The sequence below is a fragment of the Opisthocomus hoazin genome, chromosome 1 (assembly GCF_030867145.1).
Source record: "Opisthocomus hoazin isolate bOpiHoa1 chromosome 1, bOpiHoa1.hap1, whole genome shotgun sequence".
Lineage (NCBI taxonomy): Eukaryota > Metazoa > Chordata > Aves > Opisthocomiformes > Opisthocomidae > Opisthocomus > Opisthocomus hoazin.
In genome coordinates, this window is record NC_134414.1 from 48,586,547 (window position 1) to 48,608,997 (window position 22,451).

General features: G+C 36.4%; 1 protein-coding gene across 6 annotated transcripts in view; it reads right to left on the reverse strand.

Moving 5' to 3' along the window:
• DACH1 (dachshund family transcription factor 1) overlaps nucleotides 1–22,451 on the reverse strand; it is a 370,281-nt gene that overhangs the window by 170,193 nt on the left and 177,637 nt on the right. For all 6 annotated transcript variants that reach the window (XM_075422872.1, XM_009937957.2, XM_075422865.1 and 3 more), the window contains exon 3: nucleotides 6,210–6,371. In XM_075422872.1, the coding sequence (XP_075278987.1) occupies nucleotides 6,210–6,371 (162 nt within the window). The remainder of the gene's footprint in view (nucleotides 1–6,209; nucleotides 6,372–22,451) is intronic.

Here is a 22,451-nt window from a genome sequence, read left to right on the forward strand (position 1 = left end):
GTTCTTTTAGGATGAGATGGATTACCCCTACAACTGCCTATTTCTGCCTGTTGAGTCAAAGGTGACTAACTTGGATGAAGATATCTACATTTGTTCCGATGAATGCCACAGCGAGGATAACTGTTATATATCATGTATATAGCCCTAGATGAGGGATTCATCATTATAACACAACTGACTGTCCAACATGAAATGCTGAATCTTTGCTAATAATTTCCTTAATTTACTAACTGGTGTTCAGAGCTTAACATCCAATTTGTTGCTTTGTTTAGCAAATTTAACAATCACACATAAATGCCAGGGAAGCAGGTCCGGGGAAATTATATTCTTGGTTGATAGACCAACATTATACTTTAGCTATGAAATTCAAGATCTCTTTTTCCCGTGCCATCATGAAGACAGGTAAAATTCCAAAACAATGCTTAGTGACCTGACTATCACCAAATGATCTGTTTCTGGTATTCAGTGCATTCCCAATCACAGTTTTATAAAAACATTCCTATCGCTTGCAATATGATGTGCTCAACATTGCATATTTATCTGTAAAGATGTATGATTATGCCTTTGCTAGCACCTAGACAACACTATTCACCCACAGATCTCAAATAAGTTTACAAAATAGATGTATGTCACTGACAAGCATTTGTCTTATGTATGTCCCATGATGTCAATGTTACATGCACAGTCTTGTCTGCAAATAATCCTTCTAGTCTGAAGATATTGTTTACGTTACTTCCATTTTTGCAAGTGAACATTTTTAGAAAGGCAGCACATGCATCCACCTAGGAACATATACATTCAGTTTATGTTGAGAGAAAAATACATATTCACAATGGTACTAAAGTAAAAAAAAAATCAGTGTTTAATCTGTTAAACAATAGAAAAATTCTTATGAACTAGCGATACTGTCATTGAACTGGAGAGAGTCTGAGAACAAGCTTGCTCTGGCTTTTTCACCCTATGATTTGGAATCTGCTCACAGTACTGCCAGCTTAACCAAAAAGGATTAACTCTCATATCCAACTGAGAACACAGATAATTCTCAGTAATTGGTAAAAAATGAAGATGAATGGGGCTGAGAGATAAGGAGCAATTAGCTCATCAGCAGTTACAGCTGTGCACTCAATCCGGATCTATCTCTTGAGTCTCGGCCCCTTTTAAAGAACCCAAGCAGAATAAGCACAGGACACCCCCTCCCCAAAAAACTGCTGTACCTGCCCATCATTCCTCTCTCTTCCATTTTATTTCCATGCTATACAAAGACACCTGTCATAGCATTCTGTGTAAATTACTACCTCTCCCAGGACCTGTATCTACAGCCAATCTTCTTTGTACTTTAAAAAAAAAAAAAAAAAGATAGAAAAGAAAAAGAAAAAAGAAAAGAAAAGGAAAAAAAAAACCACCCAAAACCCGGAAACCAAATGACTACTGTAGACACTCTAAGTTCCCTGTCAATCGTTTCATTATAGCAGCATCATCTGTTTGAAAATATAAGCAATTCCCTCATCTAATTACAGGGAGGATTTGAGGTTCATTAACATTGCCAAGGCAGAGAATCAGATGTGCAACTGCAGAGCTGTGCTCAGTGGCCTGCATTCTCTGTTTCCTTTTATTTGCTTTTTCAAGGTCTCCAAGACTTTTTCCTGAAACCATAAAAGTAATTCTTTCCTTCAAAATAGACACGTGTGTTTAGCAAAAGGAAATGACTGCATTTGGTACTGTTCTATTATTGGGCAAGGTCACTGGAGAAAAATAATTTCACCTAAATCATTTTATCTCTGATTCTGGAAGAAAAAAAAAAAAAGAGTAATAGTATGCAAGCAACCATTACTTTTGAACAACAGATCACAGGAAACCTTGCATTTGCCTCATATTTTTAAATATTGCAAGGTAATGCGGATGAATAGCAAACCTAACATGCCAAGAAAACCTCCGAATTTTCAACACGTTTTGTGGTTGTTTATTGATTAACATGCTAGACAAGTGCAAAATGTTGCCTTGTATTTCCTAACTGCGCTTAGAAACTAGAACACCAAAGTCTTCACGATTGCTTCATTTCCTTAAAGAAATAATAGTATTTCTTTTTGTATGAATGTAGTTTAAACAATGACATTTTCTCGGGACATCTGTTTTGAGATCACAGTTTGAATAGATATGAACTCATTTCCTACTAAGCAAGTAATTTACTATTGTTGATAGTTGTTTACAAGTTTTATGAGTCAGGTTTTAGCAAGTGGCAAAGGTCTTTACAAATCCTTTGAGTATTCCCTGAAGTGTATGCGTCGTGTTTTCATTATACAAAATGTTCGGGAAGCAAAAGTGGAGGGACTGTTCTTCACTTCCTCCCAAGTTATAGATAGCAGAGCCTAGCTCACAGAAATAGCTTTAAACATATTTATTTTCAAAGGCTTCTATCTTTTGCTGCTGCAGGTTAATGAAGTATGATAGCAGGGCAGTAAGCACTTAAGCAGCAAGGAAATAATTGAGCTGCTCTAGCTATCTGTAACTTTGGAATATTAGACAGTAACTATACAACTGATCCTAATATCATCCTAAGATGTTTGCATGACAAAGAGCAGAATCTCTTCAATGAAATTTAAAGTTTGACCTTGTCACTCTCTTTCTTTTAATTCTGCAATTAAACCAAAAAAAAACCCACACAGCAGATTTTTTTTTTTGTTTGCTGCCATACAGAGTTCATTTTTTAAACAAAAATCTGATAATTTATCTATCCTGCATGTTGTATGTAGAATTGCCACTAAAAAGAACCCAGGACATTTTTCCTTCTTATCTGCAATGTAGCTCATATCAGCCAAGCTGTCACAAGACAGTACTTGATATAAACAAGAGATTGCAAAGACATCTCAGTAATCAATATTAGGATGGCTACAGTATGGAAGCCCCAACCACTGCATATCATTTGTCTCAGCATCTATTTCTATGACCAAATGAAGCATTAATTCAAATCATAAATCTATGGTGATTTAAATCTGGGAATGAGCACCTGCCTGCTTTAATGATTTATTTTGTACATTTCAGTAAGCAGGAGATTTGTCCATATGAACTGACAGGTCACCTTCAGATGCCAGTAGCAGACTGTTTATCACCATGCAGACTAGCATCTCATCTTAGCAAGTAAATATTAAACTAAAAGAATCCAATTGATTGTGGATGGGGGAGAAAGGCGTTGCAGCCATATATTTTACTCAGTGTGCTAATACCTCACTCTGATTCCTCTGTAATTTCTTTTTTTTTTTCCTTTTTTCCCCCACTGCTAAAATGATAATTCTGATGGGAGGATGCAAGCTCAAGGTTACTATACAAAACCAAGGGATATAAAATAATTACTTATTAGTATCATTGGCTTCCTTTAACTCCCTTCACTCACTAACCTTTTGACCACTGCTTCACAGGGCCAAGTTAACACATTTGTGTAGTGCCCTGTATATGTATATTATGTATATTACGCAATGTTCATCTACAAAAATGACTTCTATAATTCCCATTAAGAATCTGATTAAAACTAAAGCAAGACAATTCAGAAGCAAACTTGACATTTCAACTCAAGAGCCCGTATTTTATCTACCTTCTTATACATGGAACAGCCTAAGAACACAGTATGATCAATCCGTGTGCGCTAATTTACCATAATGTCTGTTACATATGGGGTAAGATGCATCAGTTAAGCTTTTAGCCTGGCTGGTTAGTTTGTTCGCTCCTTTTCAGTTTGGTCAGGCACATAACATAATTTAAAATATAAACCAAAATCATGTTACTTTCTTCTGGTTTATTCCTTCTTCCTGTCAATGTTCACTAACATAATATTTCAAATTCATGCCTCACAAGCCATAATTTAAAACATTAATAGTATATGGACTCAATAATATTTATTTGAAAAGACATAAATAAACATCTGAAAAAAATGCAGGGGAAAAAAAAGCACACATCACAAAGCAACATCTTTGACATAGGAGTCCTTGTCAATATAATACAATACGCATATTTTCAAAAATGCAACTAATAAACAGAGACTTCACTCTTAACGAACCTAATAATACCCTGGCATTAGCAGTAATAGGAATCACTTCTCTGATTCCACAGGCGTAACCCACACTGGACACTAGACAGGGCTCACTATAAAAGAAACATAGAAATGCAAACTATTTTTGAGAAAACCTCCATAGGAAGAGTATAGCTCCAGACTGGATGCACAGACAAGCACACTGTATTTCCAGAACAATTCCGCATGGAATGAGGACAACTGGAATGCTATCCACTCTACCCACAAGAGCCATTTTTTGTCTCAACAAAATGAACTCAATTCTTCATTCAGTTAAATCAGGAAATTAACTGAAGTTAACAAGTAAGTTAACGGTTGAGAAGAAATTTTGATAATGACAATAAATAATCTTGGTCTGCTAACTTTGCCCTACTAAAATAGCTAGAATGTATTTTCTTAGACAGGGAAAATGATTAAGCTGTGTAAGAGCAGATTAGTTATCTAAATTACGCCTCAAACAATGATTTCAAAAATACTTTTATTCAGAGGAAATTCAGATATTCCCTCCATCCACTCTCCTGCAAACACTTCACATGGTTTAGATGTTGATTACCTGCTAACTTATCCATTTCCACGGATGTACAAGTGGTTTGTCACTAGAACGCCAAGCAGAACAACAATTCTGTAATCCAATATTTGAACAATTTATTTCACGCAATGCATTCAACTAAGTCTAAAATTCAAATCTAAACTAGCTTCTAGTTCTAGTACAGACTCTTTATCGTCCCAGTTTGTATTTATATTTTTCACTCTTTCTCATTATTTCACTTTTCTTCCAGCGTGTTAGGGGCCACCGGGTCCTTCCACTTCATTTGTACCCATCTCTTCCTCCCAGATTTCAAAGGCACCTGCTCTCTACCTGCTCTTGTCTTGTCTCCAAGAGGACAGTCTTTCCACTTATATTCTAGTGACTGCATGTGTTGGTGTCTGAGTACTGACATAACTAATTTAAGACTATTTTCTTCACCATCACAGAGGCATTTTTTCAAGCCTTTTTTTAAAAGAAAAAAAAAATCTGGTTACCTCCTTATGCAGTAATGCATACATGTTGTTGTTATGTAAAATAGCATGTGGCTACATGAACCGGTTCTTTGAACTGCAATTCATATCATTTCTAAATAATAGCCTACCAATGCCTACCGAACTGTACAGAAATGCTGTTCACAAACACATATTTATTTATATTAAAGCTAGCACATAAATCTCTAAGACTCACTTCAAATGTGTTTAGGAGATGAAAAATTAAAAAATAAACAAAGCAAAACAAAAGAGCCAAAATAAAAACAAACAAAAAATCCCTATCTTAAGCCATTTTTTCCCATAGACACCGTTCTTGCCTGCAGTCTTCTGAACGTACCTCTTTGTCATTGAATTTCTGTTGCTGAGTTAATACTGTCTCAATATGATAAAAGGAGCCAATACAATGAAACGGCATAACAAAACATTTTACAGCAGACACACACAGATGATTAAAGATTTAATCAACAACAACAAAAAGTTACTCCAGCTTTGAAGTACGCTTTAGCAAAACAAATCGTCCAAACAAATGAATAAAGTATACTGAAACAATTCTTTTTTGAGAAAGAACAAGAGTCGCTGATGGCTGCTTAAGAAATGGAAAAACCTGTTAACTGCATTTTAAGAATGTGTTTATTAAAATAAAATATGATAGAAACTGCAGAGCATGGCAATAATTTATTGTGTATGTATGTTTTCCTTTTGTCACAGGGCACATGAAAGTATGAAATATTTTGCTTTCAAGCTTGTGTTCTGAATTACCTAAAGTCGATACCCAGCACACTGAGCAGGAGACATTGTTAAATTTCACTTTGACACCATCATCTGTCACTCCACCTGTACTTTGAAAAATGAACTCTAGGCAATCAAACCACTTTCTTTCATGGAAAATATTAACTGGAGTCTGCAAAAGTAACCTGCAAAGGAAATGTTTTTGTAATAGTAACAGCAATGCTGAATGCTGGTGTAAAGGTCAGATACAAAATAAAACTGAAAACAGTAAGAAAAAGAGAACAAATATGCAACTTTTTACACCAAATCAAGGACTTCAGAAGGAAGTCCAGACAGATCACCATTTTAATAAAATATCAGAGCATTACGGACATACAGCAACGCTGTATCTGAGACTTACCGACACTGGAATTCAGATCTCCATTTTCAGAGTCTGCGCCATGCTGGTTGTTATTTGCATGATAGTTGGACATAGCTTCCAATTTAATTTTTTTCACTTTCATTGCTTCTGCTATGGCTGCGTTGGTGGCAGCTGCTGCCGCTGCAGCTGCTGCTGTCAGGCCTGCAAAGAAGTATGAACATAATTTAATATACAATATTCTATGATTCTTCATTGTTGTAGGGACTAAGACTGTTACTCTTCCTTTACGCTTGCTACATAATGAACGGAGAAAATTGAGGAGTATATTACTCCTCTTGTTTGATTTAAAGTTTGTCAGTTTTTTCAAGGAAAAAGTTTGTCGTCCTATTTAGATAGTTACTTCTATACGCCCACCTAAATCTTAACTTGGTATCCAGTAACTGCAGTCATAACACAATCATAACTAACTGGAGATACAAACACATGCTTTCACAAATTTAACTCAGCTTTGAAATAGTGTCTTAAGTGTCTGGCTATGAATAGGTGAACAGGTACATAACTAAGCGAAAACAAAAAAAAAAACCCTCTTTAGATCTCAAATGTTTGCCATGCTAAAGAAAACAGAAGAAAACAGGTCCATAATTTCTATTTAAGAGTAATGGATGAAGAACTCATACATTTATTCCCTATTATTTCACACATAACAGCAAGGAGATGTGGCCATTCTAGGAAGCGTTTTTTGAAGAAAGGTTAGTAATGCTAAACATATTGGTAAAATATTTTGCTTTCCCCAGAACTTCAAGGTATTAAGGTATTTATCAATGAGAAGAGGAATTGTTAAACCTATTTAATCCCAATCCCAAAGCCATCTTCAGGCAATCCAAGTGCTCTTCCTACCAAACCACTTTTCTGCCATCCAGCCATTTACAAGAATGTTCTACAAAACCAAGAAAAGCTCTCTTCATCAAAAGCAATTCAAGATATTGTCCAGCAACGCCTTCAAAACTCAAAATTATATACAGTTGTTACTCAATCTCAGAAGTATTTGCCCTCTTCCATAAGGGAGGATAGTTTTTCTGTGGTCCTCGAACAACGCTGCTACCCACTCAGATCCCTTTGCCCCAGTCTGGGTGATGGCGGAGACAAGTCAGTACCAAACTTCACTAGAGCTGCCTACCCCACACGACTAATCCAGGGGGCAGAGATGGTGATTAAAGAGAATTAAATGTAAGAAAATAAAGAGAAGGCATTAAACCGGGCAAGTTTTGCGCAACTATGCAACCTCAGTCTGCCATGCCACGCAAGGGGAACAGACAGTCATTTTTGAATCAAAATTCCTCCCCTGACCATGGAGAAGGCTTGGAAAAGCTCTGAAGGTACCTGCTTGTCTGATTTTCAGCTGCTCTGAGAGGTGTAAAATGTCTTATGGATCTCAAGAGGAATTAACTGCACAACTCACTATTCCGACGGGCCGAGGCTGCTGCCCAGCATAGGAAGAGTGCAATTTAGCAGGAAAGACCAAATAAGCAAATAATCCCAGATTGTTGAGGTAAACATTGCTATCACCATTGCTTCCAAGAGCCTCTGGTTGTCTCCTTTGCCTCCTTAAATGGAAGACGAGTTCACTCTTGCCATGTTTTCAGCTAGCGCTGGGGAGAGGCAGAAGGCAAAATCCAGCAGGGAGAAGGCAGGTGAGCAGACATCAGGAATCTCTGCCCTCCCCGGAAAAACAATAAGGCGGCGTATGAGGTGCCTTGGAATACACTGTGGCTTGCCTTAAGGTTGTTTTCCTTTATTTCTTTGCATGACCGCATAAAGATTAGCCAAGAGTTCCAGCCTCCCGTCCCTCCTCACAGGCTGACTTCCAACACCTCCAAGTGCAACGAGAATTACGAAGTATGCGACAATTACATTCTGCATAGGCAGATCAATATTGTTTAGAAAACTGCTATTTCAGGCAGAAGATGATGTACCAAACAGCCAAAAATCAAATCAGAAGGTGGATAAAGACAGGGGATTAATTTTATTTTAGCTTCTGCTGCTATTAAAAATTGTGCTCATTCTGATCTTAAGAAGGTATTGACAATAATGTGGATTGCTTCCAATGATATTTTTACCTTAGAGGAAGGATGTGAAGTTATACATTATACAAATTTGGTTGTAGTCCCTAAATTAGGCCACAGAAAAAGGGACGGTGCACCTCTGAACTTTAGTTTGCATCCTGTGTTCATGAAACAATACAATAACCTATACTTCCTTTTTTTTTTATATACATCACTGACAAGCTAAAACTAGCATCTTTAAAGAACAATCCTTCGGAGGAATATTCAATACAATACAACCAATGAATACAACAGCAGGTCTCAAACTCTTGGTTGTGACCGCACCTCTCGACCAGCAGTTTTTAAGCGCTTCCAAGTATCAAATACCATATTAAACAGTCACCGGGCATAGGACTTGTGAGCCCACCTGCAAATACTGTGTCTCACTGGGGTTATGACCCAGTTGCGGAACTGCTAAAATGCAAACTCTCTTTTGCTACAAAGTCCGCAAAAAAGTATGCTTTGGTGCTTCTCATCAAAGTAGGCCGTACTGCTTCTCTTCAGAGGGAGCCATAACCTTTGCACAGGGACAGGGAAACTAAAATACAGATTGCTTAGTTCTGTAGCACAATTTTCACAACATAATGCTTGTGATAATAAATGGCAATTTAAAAAAGCAGAAATTGAATTACTAATTTCATTCCTTCTCTCATACAACTACGAAAGTGATTGAAATGATTACTTTGCTCTACAGCAATTAACTTAAACAATAGAAATCTGAAATGTATGTCTCATATAAGCACCAGTGTAAGTCAGGGGGAACCATGAGTAAGGAATAATCCTCAGAGTTACAGCTTAATGCCAATCCTCACAGCAATTCCAGCTGTTGCTGTTACTTTTTCCTATCGCTTGACTGTCATGATACAGCAAAGCAAGCGGCAAGGCAGGTCCCAAGCCAGCTGCCAGAGCCCTTTGCATTACAATCACTGGTGCACTATGGCATACTGTGGGATGGCACCAGACAAAATTTTCTCTCAAGCACAGGGCTCAACTTCTCTGACTTACCTCACTAGCAAAGGCAGCCAAATATATTCTAAACAGGTTAATAAGCTGCTATGTATCTATATGCATATTTTAAAATACTAAACTTTAAAGTTCAGGTATGGGTATATACTGCGGTAAATACTAGGGATTTGGGGACTTTTTTTTTTAATTTGTTGTTCAATAAAGCCTTTTAACCTAAACATTATTTAATATCACTTCATTCGTACAACAAGTAGCCAAGGAATTTCTGAAATGCACACTTTCCTACACTACAGAAATTTTATCTTCATATATGAGATAAGCAGAAGCCATCTGTAAAGGCAACTGAAATGAAAGAAACAAGGATCACACCAAACAGCCACTCAGATATTTTTTATTCTTTACAAATATTTATTTGAACAGTTAAAAAAGTATCCAGGCCAAAATATTCCATGGCTTAAAGTCAATCGTAGTTGTCATTAATATTCTGAAATTGATAAGTTGTTTATGTCTGGCATTGTTCCTGCTGATTATGCAGTGAGACAGGCAGCTTTATAAATATCTCATCACCTCATCGTCACACAAATTTCATCGACAGTGCTCATGCACAGCTATTAGCAATATGAATCTAACCATTACAAGAGGAAAGAAAATCGAACATGTGGCATTAATACGCAGTCCTGGTTCCTAACCATCTGATAGGCAGATGGTGTAAAGCGGATTCTCCAGCTGAAATGAAGGGGCACATCATTTAAAACCTTGTTTGCATTCTAACTGATATCAGTGCCATATTGATATACATGATACATCATGGCAGTATTTGAACAATCTAGTTTGTTTCAGTCATAAATGTTTACAGCCTTGTTTTTTATCTTTAGAAGCATGTTCTGAAGAGCGTATTTTTAATTTATGAAATCTATTGTTTACTTCTGTTGAACCAGAAGATTAGCGAAGAGCAGGAATATTAAATTACCACAACCACAGCAGTATAACTAAGATGGATGAATAAAGTATGGTTTTTCAATAAAAGATGTTAGTAAAGGAATTAAAAAATTAGCCTAGACATTTTATGCATTAAATACATTTATTCATTTAAACCTTACAGCTTTTTTCCCATGTGACATACTTAGAACTTTAATGCTTTATAAAGCCATTCATTTAAATCTCTTACTGCCTGCAATTAATCTTGTCCAACAATTTAATTCAAAAAGCAAAACATCAGAAAGTAAAGTTCAATTCAACCATCACGCTTCTGAAGTAATCTCCGTATTGCTGACAGTTCCTATAGACTCATCAGCAAAAGTCTGTTCAAGGTGTCTTGTAGGAGCCGTACGAATTTGAATTACAGCTCAATTGAAAGCTCTCCAAGCCTTAGTAGGAACTCAGGAACAAGAAGCGGAACACCAAAAGAAAGCGTAAATGATCCTTTCCTACAAAGACCTTCTCTCTTCTGTCACTAGATTACTTTGGCCTGTTGGGTGTGTTTGTAGCTGTTAATTATGTTAATAAAGTTGCAGCCTGCTGTCTCTGCCAAATATAATCATAAGCTTTCTCCTGCCAAGTTCCAGTCTAATTTACACCCGTGCAACTCTACTGAAGTCAGAATTTCGTGGGTGAGAATGAGACCAGAAGTGTGCCCAGTATGTGTGGTCTCTAATGCTGAAAAATGAGTGAATGAAACGGAAAACAATGACAAAAAACATAGCATCTTGAGAAAACAATTCTGTTTTAAAAGCAAAATGCCCGAGAGAGCTGTCATGTATCATGACAGACTTTCAAAATGTGTACGAATTACTGGTGGGTACTAAATCACACCCAGGGCTTCTGCCTTCCAACGAATACTATTCCCTGCCTAAAGAGAGAGCTCTTAAAACTTTCAGTTTTGATGGCATGAGCAGCTTACAACATGCCGTATTTTTGAAGAAAAAAAGAAAAGGACCTATAACTCTTTCAGCCTCAAATACATCTCAAAATATGCATTTTTTAATTGTATGCCTGAACTTGGTCTTGGGACAACTTACCGTATTATTTAAGTAATTGATCTTAGTTCACTTAAAACTTCCTTCACATAACTATGCCTAATAGTAATTATAATTCCTAATAGTTATTCCAATAAATAATTAATCACTTCCTTAATATAACTATTAGCTTTCTTTATATATTCCATATATATACATATTTATGAGTACATAAAAAAATCCAGCAATAGATATATGTATTTTCACAACCTCATTCTTTAGGATTTGGAGAACTTTTTCAAGATACCTTACCTTTGCTATTACAGAAGAGGCAGAAAACCAAAATACAACTGTCAGCAGTCTGTTACATTTAATTTCATTTATTTGCCAGAAAGTTCATTCTGCAGAAACGTTTTACTCATTGCATCGGAGGAGGTCCAAATCTCATCTAAATTCTGAAAGAGCTCCTTTCATTATTTCAAATTAATGCTTAATGCTTTTCCTTATAGTTTATTTCAATGGTACTGACTTGAAAATAATTCATGTCTTTTCTTGACTTAATTCCAGATTTCATATTGAGGTTCTTACTTGGGCAGAATTCTTACTAAAATCTGAAAAACTCTGCCTGAGAAAGAAAGGCAGGGTTACCTCCTAGGACTTGACCCTGATCACTGCAGATTATTGCACTGGTTTCATGGGTTTCAGCAGTTCAGGTACAAGTTTTTGGTAGCTTATTACACTGCTGCCCAGTTATTTCAAATGAAATAGGATCCTAACCTCAGCCTCCGATCTAATGGATGTTTTATATAGTGTGATACATAAAACAAGAAGGGGAAAGCAATCTGCAGGAGGACAGAGGTCTGATTACATAAGACTGGATTGCAGAAAGGGGAACTTCAGACTGCAACACAATGTTCCCCTAAAATATACTCAGTTTCATTAGCAGCATTCCTTCTGTATAATGTAGGCCTGGAATCTCACAGTTATCCACACGCCCTATTTCTGTTAAGCTGCTTGGATTGATCCAATACAACGATATTGGTCTACCCTAAAAATTCCATTACCTGTTATTTTGGAATAATCAAGAAATTCTTGTCTGGTCCTTCTAGCTGTATTTTCCTGCTCAGCTTGTGTGGTTCAGCATAAACTGCTCATCCAGATCATTTTTTAACAACTTTGAAAGGGCTATTATTAAAGGAGTCATGTAAAAAAAAAGTGAAATAACTAACTGCACTTTAAATATCGTTAAAGAAGGAATATTTAGAAAAATTCAGCCACGTGATCTGGCTTAGACTGATGCAACAAAAATGAAATTGCCAGTCTTGCACCAGGAGAAAGCCAGTGTATGTGAGGCTCAAACCATCTGTTGTTCATCAGACTAATCAGACCTTTTTCCTGTAACTACTCCTAAATATGAATTTTGAGGTCTGGGTATTGCATTTAAAACAAACAAGCAAAAGAGCTAAATTTCCACAGCAGTCTTCAAATCTAAAAATCTTTTCACGTCTCTTCAATTAACAACACAGTTGCAGAAATGAAACACTGATCTAGAAGGAAGTAGTGTTCTCTTGATTTGTTTTGTTAAAAGTAGATAAACCTTAGTATTAAGACTGTTTGTTGAATGAGAGCTACTGGAAGGTTCAATCATGCTGCAAAAAATGTGTAAATCTAATTATTTCATCATTAATATTTGTCATTTATGGAACTGATGGACTGACTTACATTCCATGAAGTTATTCTTTATTATGGATTTATTCCTTTGTACTGAAGAATAAAAAACCGAAATCATAAAGTACATTTCAAATACCACAACGAATTACTAACTTCTATAGCTTAACAGGGTTTTGTAATCTGTGCATTTGTTATTGGCTTGGTGCAATTGTGACAGTATCAAACAATGTATACTGCATAACTGCCTGGCTACATTGCACTTTCCAGCAACAGTTTAAAATCCTACTGAATGTATACAGCATCACTACACTGCAATTAAGAGCGAGCATTCTTTCTTAAACAACAGTCATCTTTTCAAAAGCAATAGATTCTGAGTTCTCATTCAGTCTGTTGCATTATTCATTTCATGTGCAACCTCATGCTGGACCATAAATTGTTACTTTATCTAATCAAAGGCGACTTAACTCCACAGAAGGTCAAAGGTTTAATTTTGTGAAGTATTATCTTACGCTATGAGTTTAACAGAAAAATAGAAGAAGAAAAACAGCCAAGAAACTGGTAATAAATGAACCTTTATTGCCTCAGGCATTGGCCTAGTTAATAAACTTTCATTGAAGGTTTCTTTCAACTGTTATGGACAATGAGGTAAAAAAAATCTTAAATTACAGCCATGTGTGACTTTTAAAGCAGGCATTCTTTTTTATCTCAACCTCCCCAGCTTAGGAAAAAGACAAAGAGATTGTCTTCAATTTCTTAACCAAAAATGTATGCTTCTAAACAGATGAAAAAGTGCAGATCAAGCCTTTTTCAAAGCAGAGGTCAGCTTTGAACAATATAAAAAAATACTTTTCCTTAAGTGTCAAATCCTGATCCACAATCTCTTCAACCGAATAGCGTGCAATTCCCCCCTCCCCCCAAAAAAACAGTATGTGGGAAGGGAAAATATATATACTAACAATATATTATGCTAACTGTGATGCTTGATTCCTAACAGACTTTCTGTTTTAGATTTGCACTGCTAGAGTGCAATAATGGCTCTTGTTTAATAGAATGACTTATTATGGGAACAACTTCCCTGCACTTTTTGCAAACAGAAGTTCCTTTCTTCTTTTTGTGTGTATTATCTCATGCTCTCACAACACTGTTCTCGCTGTTATGAGAAATTAAAAGGTTTAACATAATCACAGTTACTGGTATTTATTGGTGTTCTGTGAATTTTCTTCATTTACCATTCTTAGATTTGACTCACTACTATGTCTTTTATTGACGTATTCTTTGAGTCCAGTTTAGAGAAGTGTATCTCACTTTAAGTTATATAGTCAAAAACAATAAGAAAATCAGTAGTACCTAATAAAATCTTAGCCTTTAACTTTCGTCTAATTTATAACTAGACGGACACAATTAATTAATTGTAACACTGCTACAATTCAAAAATACCGAAAGGACATGCTCATGCCTGTAACAGCAGTAATGTAGCTAAATAGTCGTAATCTTTCAACCAGCAGGAGCTTTTGTAGGTTTTTTTATAAACCTAATCCACAGCTTGACACAGATCCTGCGGTAACAGCACACAGTTCTTTGATTAAACTAATATCTAAACGCCGTTGAGGCAGCCGGATGGCCCCGTGGAAGGACGTCTCCCTGCAACTCCTGAGCTCAGCCTTGCAAACAGAACTGCCAAATTCTTTCTGATAAACTCACTGTCCTCCAAACGCCTCATCGTGTGTGCGAAATTTAACTTCTTCATGTGTACAAGTGTTTTGTGGCATTCAGAACAAATTCAGAATGAGATTTTAGCTGCGGACCACGGCGGTGCAGCTTTAGCTTCCACAGTTTTCTGGTGGGACGGATGTGCCCACAGAGGGACCTGTTCTCTGCGCTGGGTCCACACACTGAAGAAACAGCCCACCGACATTTACTCCGTGTGATATCAAAGCCTTTGGGGCCTTCATGGCTTCGGTCCCAAAGCAACATTTTTGCCCAAAGAAAGCACTATTAGATTCTCACTTTCGGTGCACAAGAATGGTCAGCTGCCGACTTCTTTCAGGCTCCTGCCTTCCCCAAGAATTTAAAACAGCATTATTCCTACTCGTGAAAAGGGAAGGAAAGGAATGCAGGGGTTTAGCTGCAAGCAATTGCCTTCCCTAATTAAGACGAAATATTGTCATAGCTCCTCATTAGTACACCTTCAGTACACCTTTAAAATATAAACTACTATTTCAAGATATTTTAAAGAAAATTTTCATATGATTATTCATTAACATTGTAAAGTTTTCATACGATTATTCATTAACATTGTAAGAATATGCTACATGTATGAATAAAATATCTTCAAAGAACAGTTTTGACTCTGCTTTGTCATATCTAACTTTAAAGTAGATACTGTTTCCCACTCCCCAAAAAAGAAAACAGAAACCTTTATACTACAATATATACTGACAAATTCTGTACTATTCTTCTGATTGCCTCTCTGTACTAGCAGTGTGCAAAGCAGGTTGCACCAAGCATTATAATGACAGAGGGCAATATAATGCTGGAAGATATCCCAGAAATCCACCGGTTATTTCAAGGCATATATTTCAAGGCATTGTTTTAACACAGAAAGTTGGGTAAGAGAATTTTCACATGTCAAAATGTAAAGAATTCACCTGTAAGGGTCAGGAGAGTCCTCTCTCCCCTTCCATCCCTCTACTCACTTGAAGTGTTGTAACTTCAAGAGCTGCACTGTGGCTTTGGGGCTCTTTTTTTTTTTTCCTTCTTTTTTTTTTTTTCTTTTCTTTTTTAAGTTTCGTCAGATCCATTATGCATGACGCTGCGCCAGAGGCAAGGCATGGGGCTAAATGTACTACTACAGCAGAGCGACAGCAGAGTATTGTACTGCGATGCAGGACTGTGATACTGTACAAAGCAGCTATGATCATGACTTACGCGGAACGCTATGTAGTCCTGTTTTAAGATGAAAAGGCAGTCTGTTCTAACAGCCAGCCTTCTCTCACCTATACGCTCTACTTGTTGCACCAGGTAAGAGGACACTAAATTCCATGAGGAGCACCCTGAGTGCTGACCAAGGCACTGGACAAATCACACTCTGGTGGTTTCTCACATTTGAAGGCACCCGTATCTCTTCACAATACAAACCACGGTACAACAGTGCGTTGATGTGCGCTCGTGTCCTGTCCCAGCACTCTGTCAAAGCATCACCAAATTATGACCCCAAATCAGGGGAGTTCTCTCAAGGCCATGTCGCTATCACACAGTGACATCTCTAAATACTTTTGGTTTGTACCTCAGAATTGCCTGGTACTTAAACATCTGAAGACTGTTAATCATGTTAAAGGGGGAAACGTGGTATTTATAATGCATACATAATTATTGTACTTGGTTATAATACGAAAAGAATCATGCAGTAACTTTTCTACTGTCCCTACCATATCAATGTAATTGCAGTATATACTATGAAAAACTGCAGCCACCTGTAAATTCAGATTTATATACATGATCACACACGCTTCCAAAAGGCATAATCTTTGAAGCCAAGGGCTGACTGGTACCACTGTCTACCTCATTATGGACAAATATTCAAAGCTCACGAAATATGCAAGCACAAGGGGGTCCTAAGACTGTCTTTGGCAGAACCCCAAGAAATCCTCACGTTGTCATGCGTAAATGAGACATTCTATACACATTGCTAACAACACTTTGTAGAAGACAAAATTTTATGTTACCATGCTCTTCTCAAGTTGGTGGCATCAATCAATAGAAAAAATATGATAATAACAACACTCCACAGACTCCCCAATTTGTACGGAGAACTAGCTTGTAATTTGCAGCAGATCATTTAACTAATCTTTTCTTCAGCCATTAATGAACGGGCTATCAATAGATTAGGATTTTCACAAATCTATCTGTTACTGGAAATAACTTTCTTACATCTTGTCAACACTCACCCAAGACTGGGACAGGACTCATGTTTTACAATTTCTCATTCCTCTGGGTTATGGCCTTCCTTCTTATCATTTCTAAATTCCAAGCCTTAGACTTTTCTGACATTCAGATTGACAAGATGGACAGCACGTTTAGCACAAAGGGGGTAATAAAAATAATTGACAAAAAGTTAATTATTATCTGGATTAATAACTCACTTTTTTATCCCAACCACGAGTATTCTAACTTCAACCAACTGCAAAATGCAATCTCAGTACTTAGTCATGAGAATGTAAACACTGGAGATGAAGCACATGGATGGAAATTCTTTAATTTTTCAAATAAAAATACGCATAGCCTGATTCTGATAAGCAGTGTATATGCACTTCTTCGGTATTTTAAAGGCATTACTAGTCTTTAAAATTGAATACTTAATTAGTAGGTAAGACATGTTAAAATACATGTTAAGTTTTGCAAACACAGGAATTACTTTTTAAAAGGGTGCAAACCTATTGTTGAATCTAATTTTGCAACACACCCACAGTCCATAAAATTAAGGAAATTTTTTCTTGTCTGGCTCAAGAAGTTTATTTGACATTTCAAGCATTCTCCTTCTTTGTTCTGTTCTTAAATTGGACGTATTAATCACGTGTTATATTTCTTCGCCAAGCCTGAAAAAGAGTAGTTTCTCCATCTATCAACACAGCTTTTCAATGGCAGTAACAGGCCATTGTTTTGGGAACTATGTTTTACCTAAGCTGCATGCTAAGCCATGGATGGTATAGAGCGAGGTTTCACGTAATGAAGGTAGGTGAATCAATACGATTCTGTCCTTCCAGCAACAATATTTGATAGAGATGCCATATCATCTATGGAGACATTCATATATGCACAATGTAGTATCATGATCAAATCTGAAGAGCGTACATGCGTTTGTATTTACATTTTTCTCTGTTTGCTGTTGACACCCTGCCCTTCTCAACTACGGAAAACACATTTCAAAAGTGGTACTATAGTGTTGCCTCAACTGACCATGTTTTTGAAGAAAAATATTTACAAGTAGTTTTTTTCCATTCTCACGTTTGTTGTAAGAAAGCTTACATTGCAGGAAAACTCTGAAATTTACTGAAATGTTATACTTTCATTGAGAACTGCTACTGTTCAAGCATCAGTGACTGATGTTCCTCACATGAAAGATTATGAAACACAAAACGATGGCTTCAGTGTATGGAAAAAAGATTGCCTCCTACGATGCGGTATTGGATTGTATGCATGATGTTGATGATATACAGGAATTTTGGATGGATTCGTACTTCCAGTCTCCTAAATGAACAGTTTGCTGACATTTCTACACCAAACTAACAGAACACCACGAAGCCAACCATATCTTGGGCTGCAACAAGAGAAGCATGGCCAGCAGGTCAAGGGAGGTGATTCTGCCCCTCTACTCTGCTCTGGTGAGAACCCACCTGGAGTTCTGCATCCAGCTCTGGAGCCCTCAGCACAAGAAGGACAGAGACCTGCTGGAGCAGGTCCAGAGGAGGACCACAAAAATTATAAGAGGGCTGGAGCACCTCTCCTATGAGGACAGACTGAGAAAGTTGGGGCTGTTCAGCCTGGAAAAGAGAAAGCTACAACAAGAACTTCTTGCAGCCTTTCAGTACTTAAAGGGGGCTTGTAAGAAAGATGGAGAGAGACTTTTTACCAAGACCTGTAGTCACAGGACAGGGTTCAATGGTTTTAAACTGAAAGAGGGTAGATTTAGATTTGATACAAGGAAGAAATTTTTTACAATGAGGGTGGTGAGACACTGGAACAGGTTGCCCAGAGAAGCTCTGGCTGCCTCATCACCGGGGACAAGTGTTCAAGGCCAGATTGGATGCGGCTTTGAGCAACTTGATCTAGTGAAAGATGTCCCTGGCCATGGCAGGGAGGATGAACTAGATGATCTTTAAACATCCATTCTAGGAAATACCAATTTTATCAACAGGATCAAATATTTTCTGCATCCAATGGCAGCATCAGCTCGCCTTAATCTTACCCTTTTAGCAAAGACATCTTTTAACCATCCTTTTTATTTCAAGCTAACATACAAACACCAAAAAAACTTTAGTCCAATTCAAGGCTCCTACCTTTGTGGTCTCTCTCCCCTAATCAGTCCTTCACTCGCATCAAGTGTTTCACAGAAGCAATAATATCTGCAGAATCCCATTAGCACAAAATACTTCACCATGTATTTACTTTCTTCTTCTCATCCTGTGTGTTCTTACTACAGGCCCAGATGCAAAATTATGGAAGATATTTTTTCTAGCAGTAGGATTTGGCTTTTTGACAGATTCTATAAACAGTTATTTTGGCAGCTTTAGAGATGCCTCTAGGTCAGTCATTTGGTTAGACAGCTGATGGCCTGTCTGATTCTCCTGTCTGCCATTTTCTTATGATTTCTCTTCAGTTAGTGGTAAATTAAATCCAAACAGATCATTACCCCACACCTACAAGACCTCTGCTTAACCACATGCGCCAAGCATCCCTTCCACAGAAATCCTTAGTTGGCAGCAAGAAGAATGTGAAAAGAGACGCTGAACGAAAATATCTGAATAATATCTGAATAAGTTTTGAAGTAGTTCACCCTTTTAGTTAAAAATATGATTGTTCGAACAAAAGAGCAGAAGAAGAAATTAAATGCTCTTGAATTTTAATTCTGACATTACCAGAAGGTATCAGATATGTCATCTACATTTTAACTTTATTCCCCTCTACCTATTAGATGGAGATAATACCTTACAGAAGGTTTATTAATATAAATCAGCCAAGAAAAGAACTGTATAAAGCTGTAAAAAAAAAAAAAGCACCAAGATGTATTAATACTGTTATCAGCTCTGGTTCTAAATCTATGAAGTCAAACAGAGTCCATAAAATGGAAACTAAACTTGCCTAAGAAGTGAGGGTAGTGGTTCAGTGTAAAGTGTACGTGGGTAAAAATCCACAAAGGAACTATGAAAGTGAAACACTGCTTTCAAATTTATCATTCACCTGAAAAGGTCACAAAACACTTCTGAGCCCAGGAGGCTTTAACAAAGAACAGGCAATAAACATTTAGGATTTTTGTTAGTTTAGCTGGAGTTTTTTTCTTAAAACCATCGATTTAACAGCTACAAGACTTTTTACTAATTTGAAATTCAAGTTAGTATATGGCCAATTGAAATTCTGAAACAGGGAGGGAATAAGATCAAGGGTTTAGCAACGTTCCAAAAAAGATCAAAAAAATTCTCAATTGGTGATGATCTGACAAAAAAATCTTAATTCCTGAAAGCTACTTTGGGCTTTAGGAAAATAAAATAAATTTTTAAAAACCCCCATCCTTCTGTTACTACCTACGCTAATTAAATGTGAAATGTACTGTTTCTAAGTCATTGACAAAAACAACAAGGAATATAATGATTTTACCTTATGTTTATAAAATGTGACCAGTTATTTTTTTGTTGACTGTAAAGGAAGTTGTATTCTGAAAAACAGGATATTATGGATTAAAAAAATATACTTCTAGTCTAATTGTACCATAAAGCCATCAGACATTTAAAAAATGGCCTAAAAAGACAGAGGAACAATATGATTATCTAATAATCTTTTCATCCTTTACAGACAGGAAAAAACAGGTGTATATTTGAGAACTATTAGAACAGGTCACCTGTTCAAGGTAAAAAAACAGAAAAATAGGAAAATAGATCATTCTTTATCTCTCCATTCAGAGTTAAGAACATATTTTGTAAAAGCATCATTCTCAACTTTGTTTCACACAAAAAGGAGAAAATTAATATTTGTTTTAAACAGAGAAGTGTTAATATCAGGGAAAAATCTCATGCAAAGGTCCATCTAGTATAAGTTAACGCATTAAAGCCTTCTATGAACAACAGCCTCTTCAGCTGCTGATGTGTTTTTCCAGATTGATTGGTTCAGTCAATCCTGCACAGACTTTGTTCCTCTGAAACATCTTTATAGACAATATCCGACAACTACAGAAACTCTCTAATTAAGTTTAAGTTAAAACAGTGTATTTTTGTTTGTTCAAATGAGTTGTTCCAAGCAGGTTAAGTACCACAGACCACACAGTAACACCCAAAGAATATCTTCTGTGAAATACTACCAGCTTCACTGGTAGCCAAACATAGACTTTAGGGCAGGCTCAGTACTGCCCTAAAGTAAAGGTTTTTATCAATATAGAATTATTTCTATTTCAAATTGTTAAAATGTGGCTACAAGAAGTAATTAAAAATTCAGTATATTAGCTTTAGTTTCCAGGATATCATCTGCAGATATATTTTGGAACCCTGAACAAATAAATATCATTAAACAGCATACATTATCCTCAACAGCCCCAGAGAAGAAAGAAATGATGATTAATTTTGCGGGTCACGGTTAGCAAATACAGTTGGTTCTGGCTGGGGTAAGTGAGAGGTGAAGCCATGAACTGTAGATGCAATACTCTAATTCCTAAAACATGAAATATATTGTATGTACCTAATCTTGTAACTAACTACAAGGTCTATGAGTTTTCTTGTTTTATTTATTTTTTTAAAACATACTATGTGTCTCTGTACCTACAGTATGTGTTTTTCAAAAATAATATATGTATCTTGTAGTTTTAATACATACTATTCCTATTGTAGTGTTTCTGCACTGATTGCACCCCTATCTTGTGCATTTGGAAGCAGTATCTTCTTTATTTGTGGTGGTGGTGGTGGTGTTGTTATTATTTGCACCTTCAATCTTCCTATGCATTCTTAACTTTATGAAGTAAGATCAGCATTGGAAAAGACAGAAAACAGCATGACAAAATGTCCAAAATGTATTTTGGTAAGATAAGTATATTTTTATCCGCATTCAAACTTTATTTTCAGCAACTTTGTAGTTCTAAAGCTAACTGTTTTGAGGATGTTTGAATTTCCTACTGAATTACATTAAAAAAAAGAAAATTCTACCAAACAAACCAATTCTGATAATAAGTATTTGTCCGGTGTATTTATGTTTAGTTACATGGTATGCTCCTGTGTAGCTCTAGAAATGAATATAAAGCCAAGGCAGTAGAGAGAGATATTTGAATTTGTAGTTCAGAAGCTACTGACATTAGGCATTAGACCATAAGTGAGTCAGAATAAACACTGAAATTTAAATATAATATTGTGTAATACAAGAAGATCTATAGAATCGTAATGTCTGAATATATTAGGTATGATGATAATACTTCTATTGATTTCAGTCTGTTAAAATAATGAAACTGGATTACACAAATCAATTCTCGGAATACAAGACAAAAGCATGTATTATTTCCTTTACACTTTCAAAATAGGCTTTTCAAGTGAGATTGCCTGTAACTATTTTAGATTGTAACTAAAAACAAGTGTTAATTTTCTTAACCCCACCTAAAAAAAGGCTTACAGTAGTCTTTCTGTTATCTTACGGTTGTCAAGCTTAACAGTCTTTTAACCATCTTACAAACAGCTTTCTCCATATGATCAATTATTTAAGACTCTCGCTCTTACATCATTACATCTGCCAGGAGAGGAGGTGTTTCAATAGGAGGATCTACCATTAAAGACAATTAGAGAGCGGTTCGTTTTCTTTCGCAGAGGGAGGACACTCACAAAATGCTGTTAAACATTCAA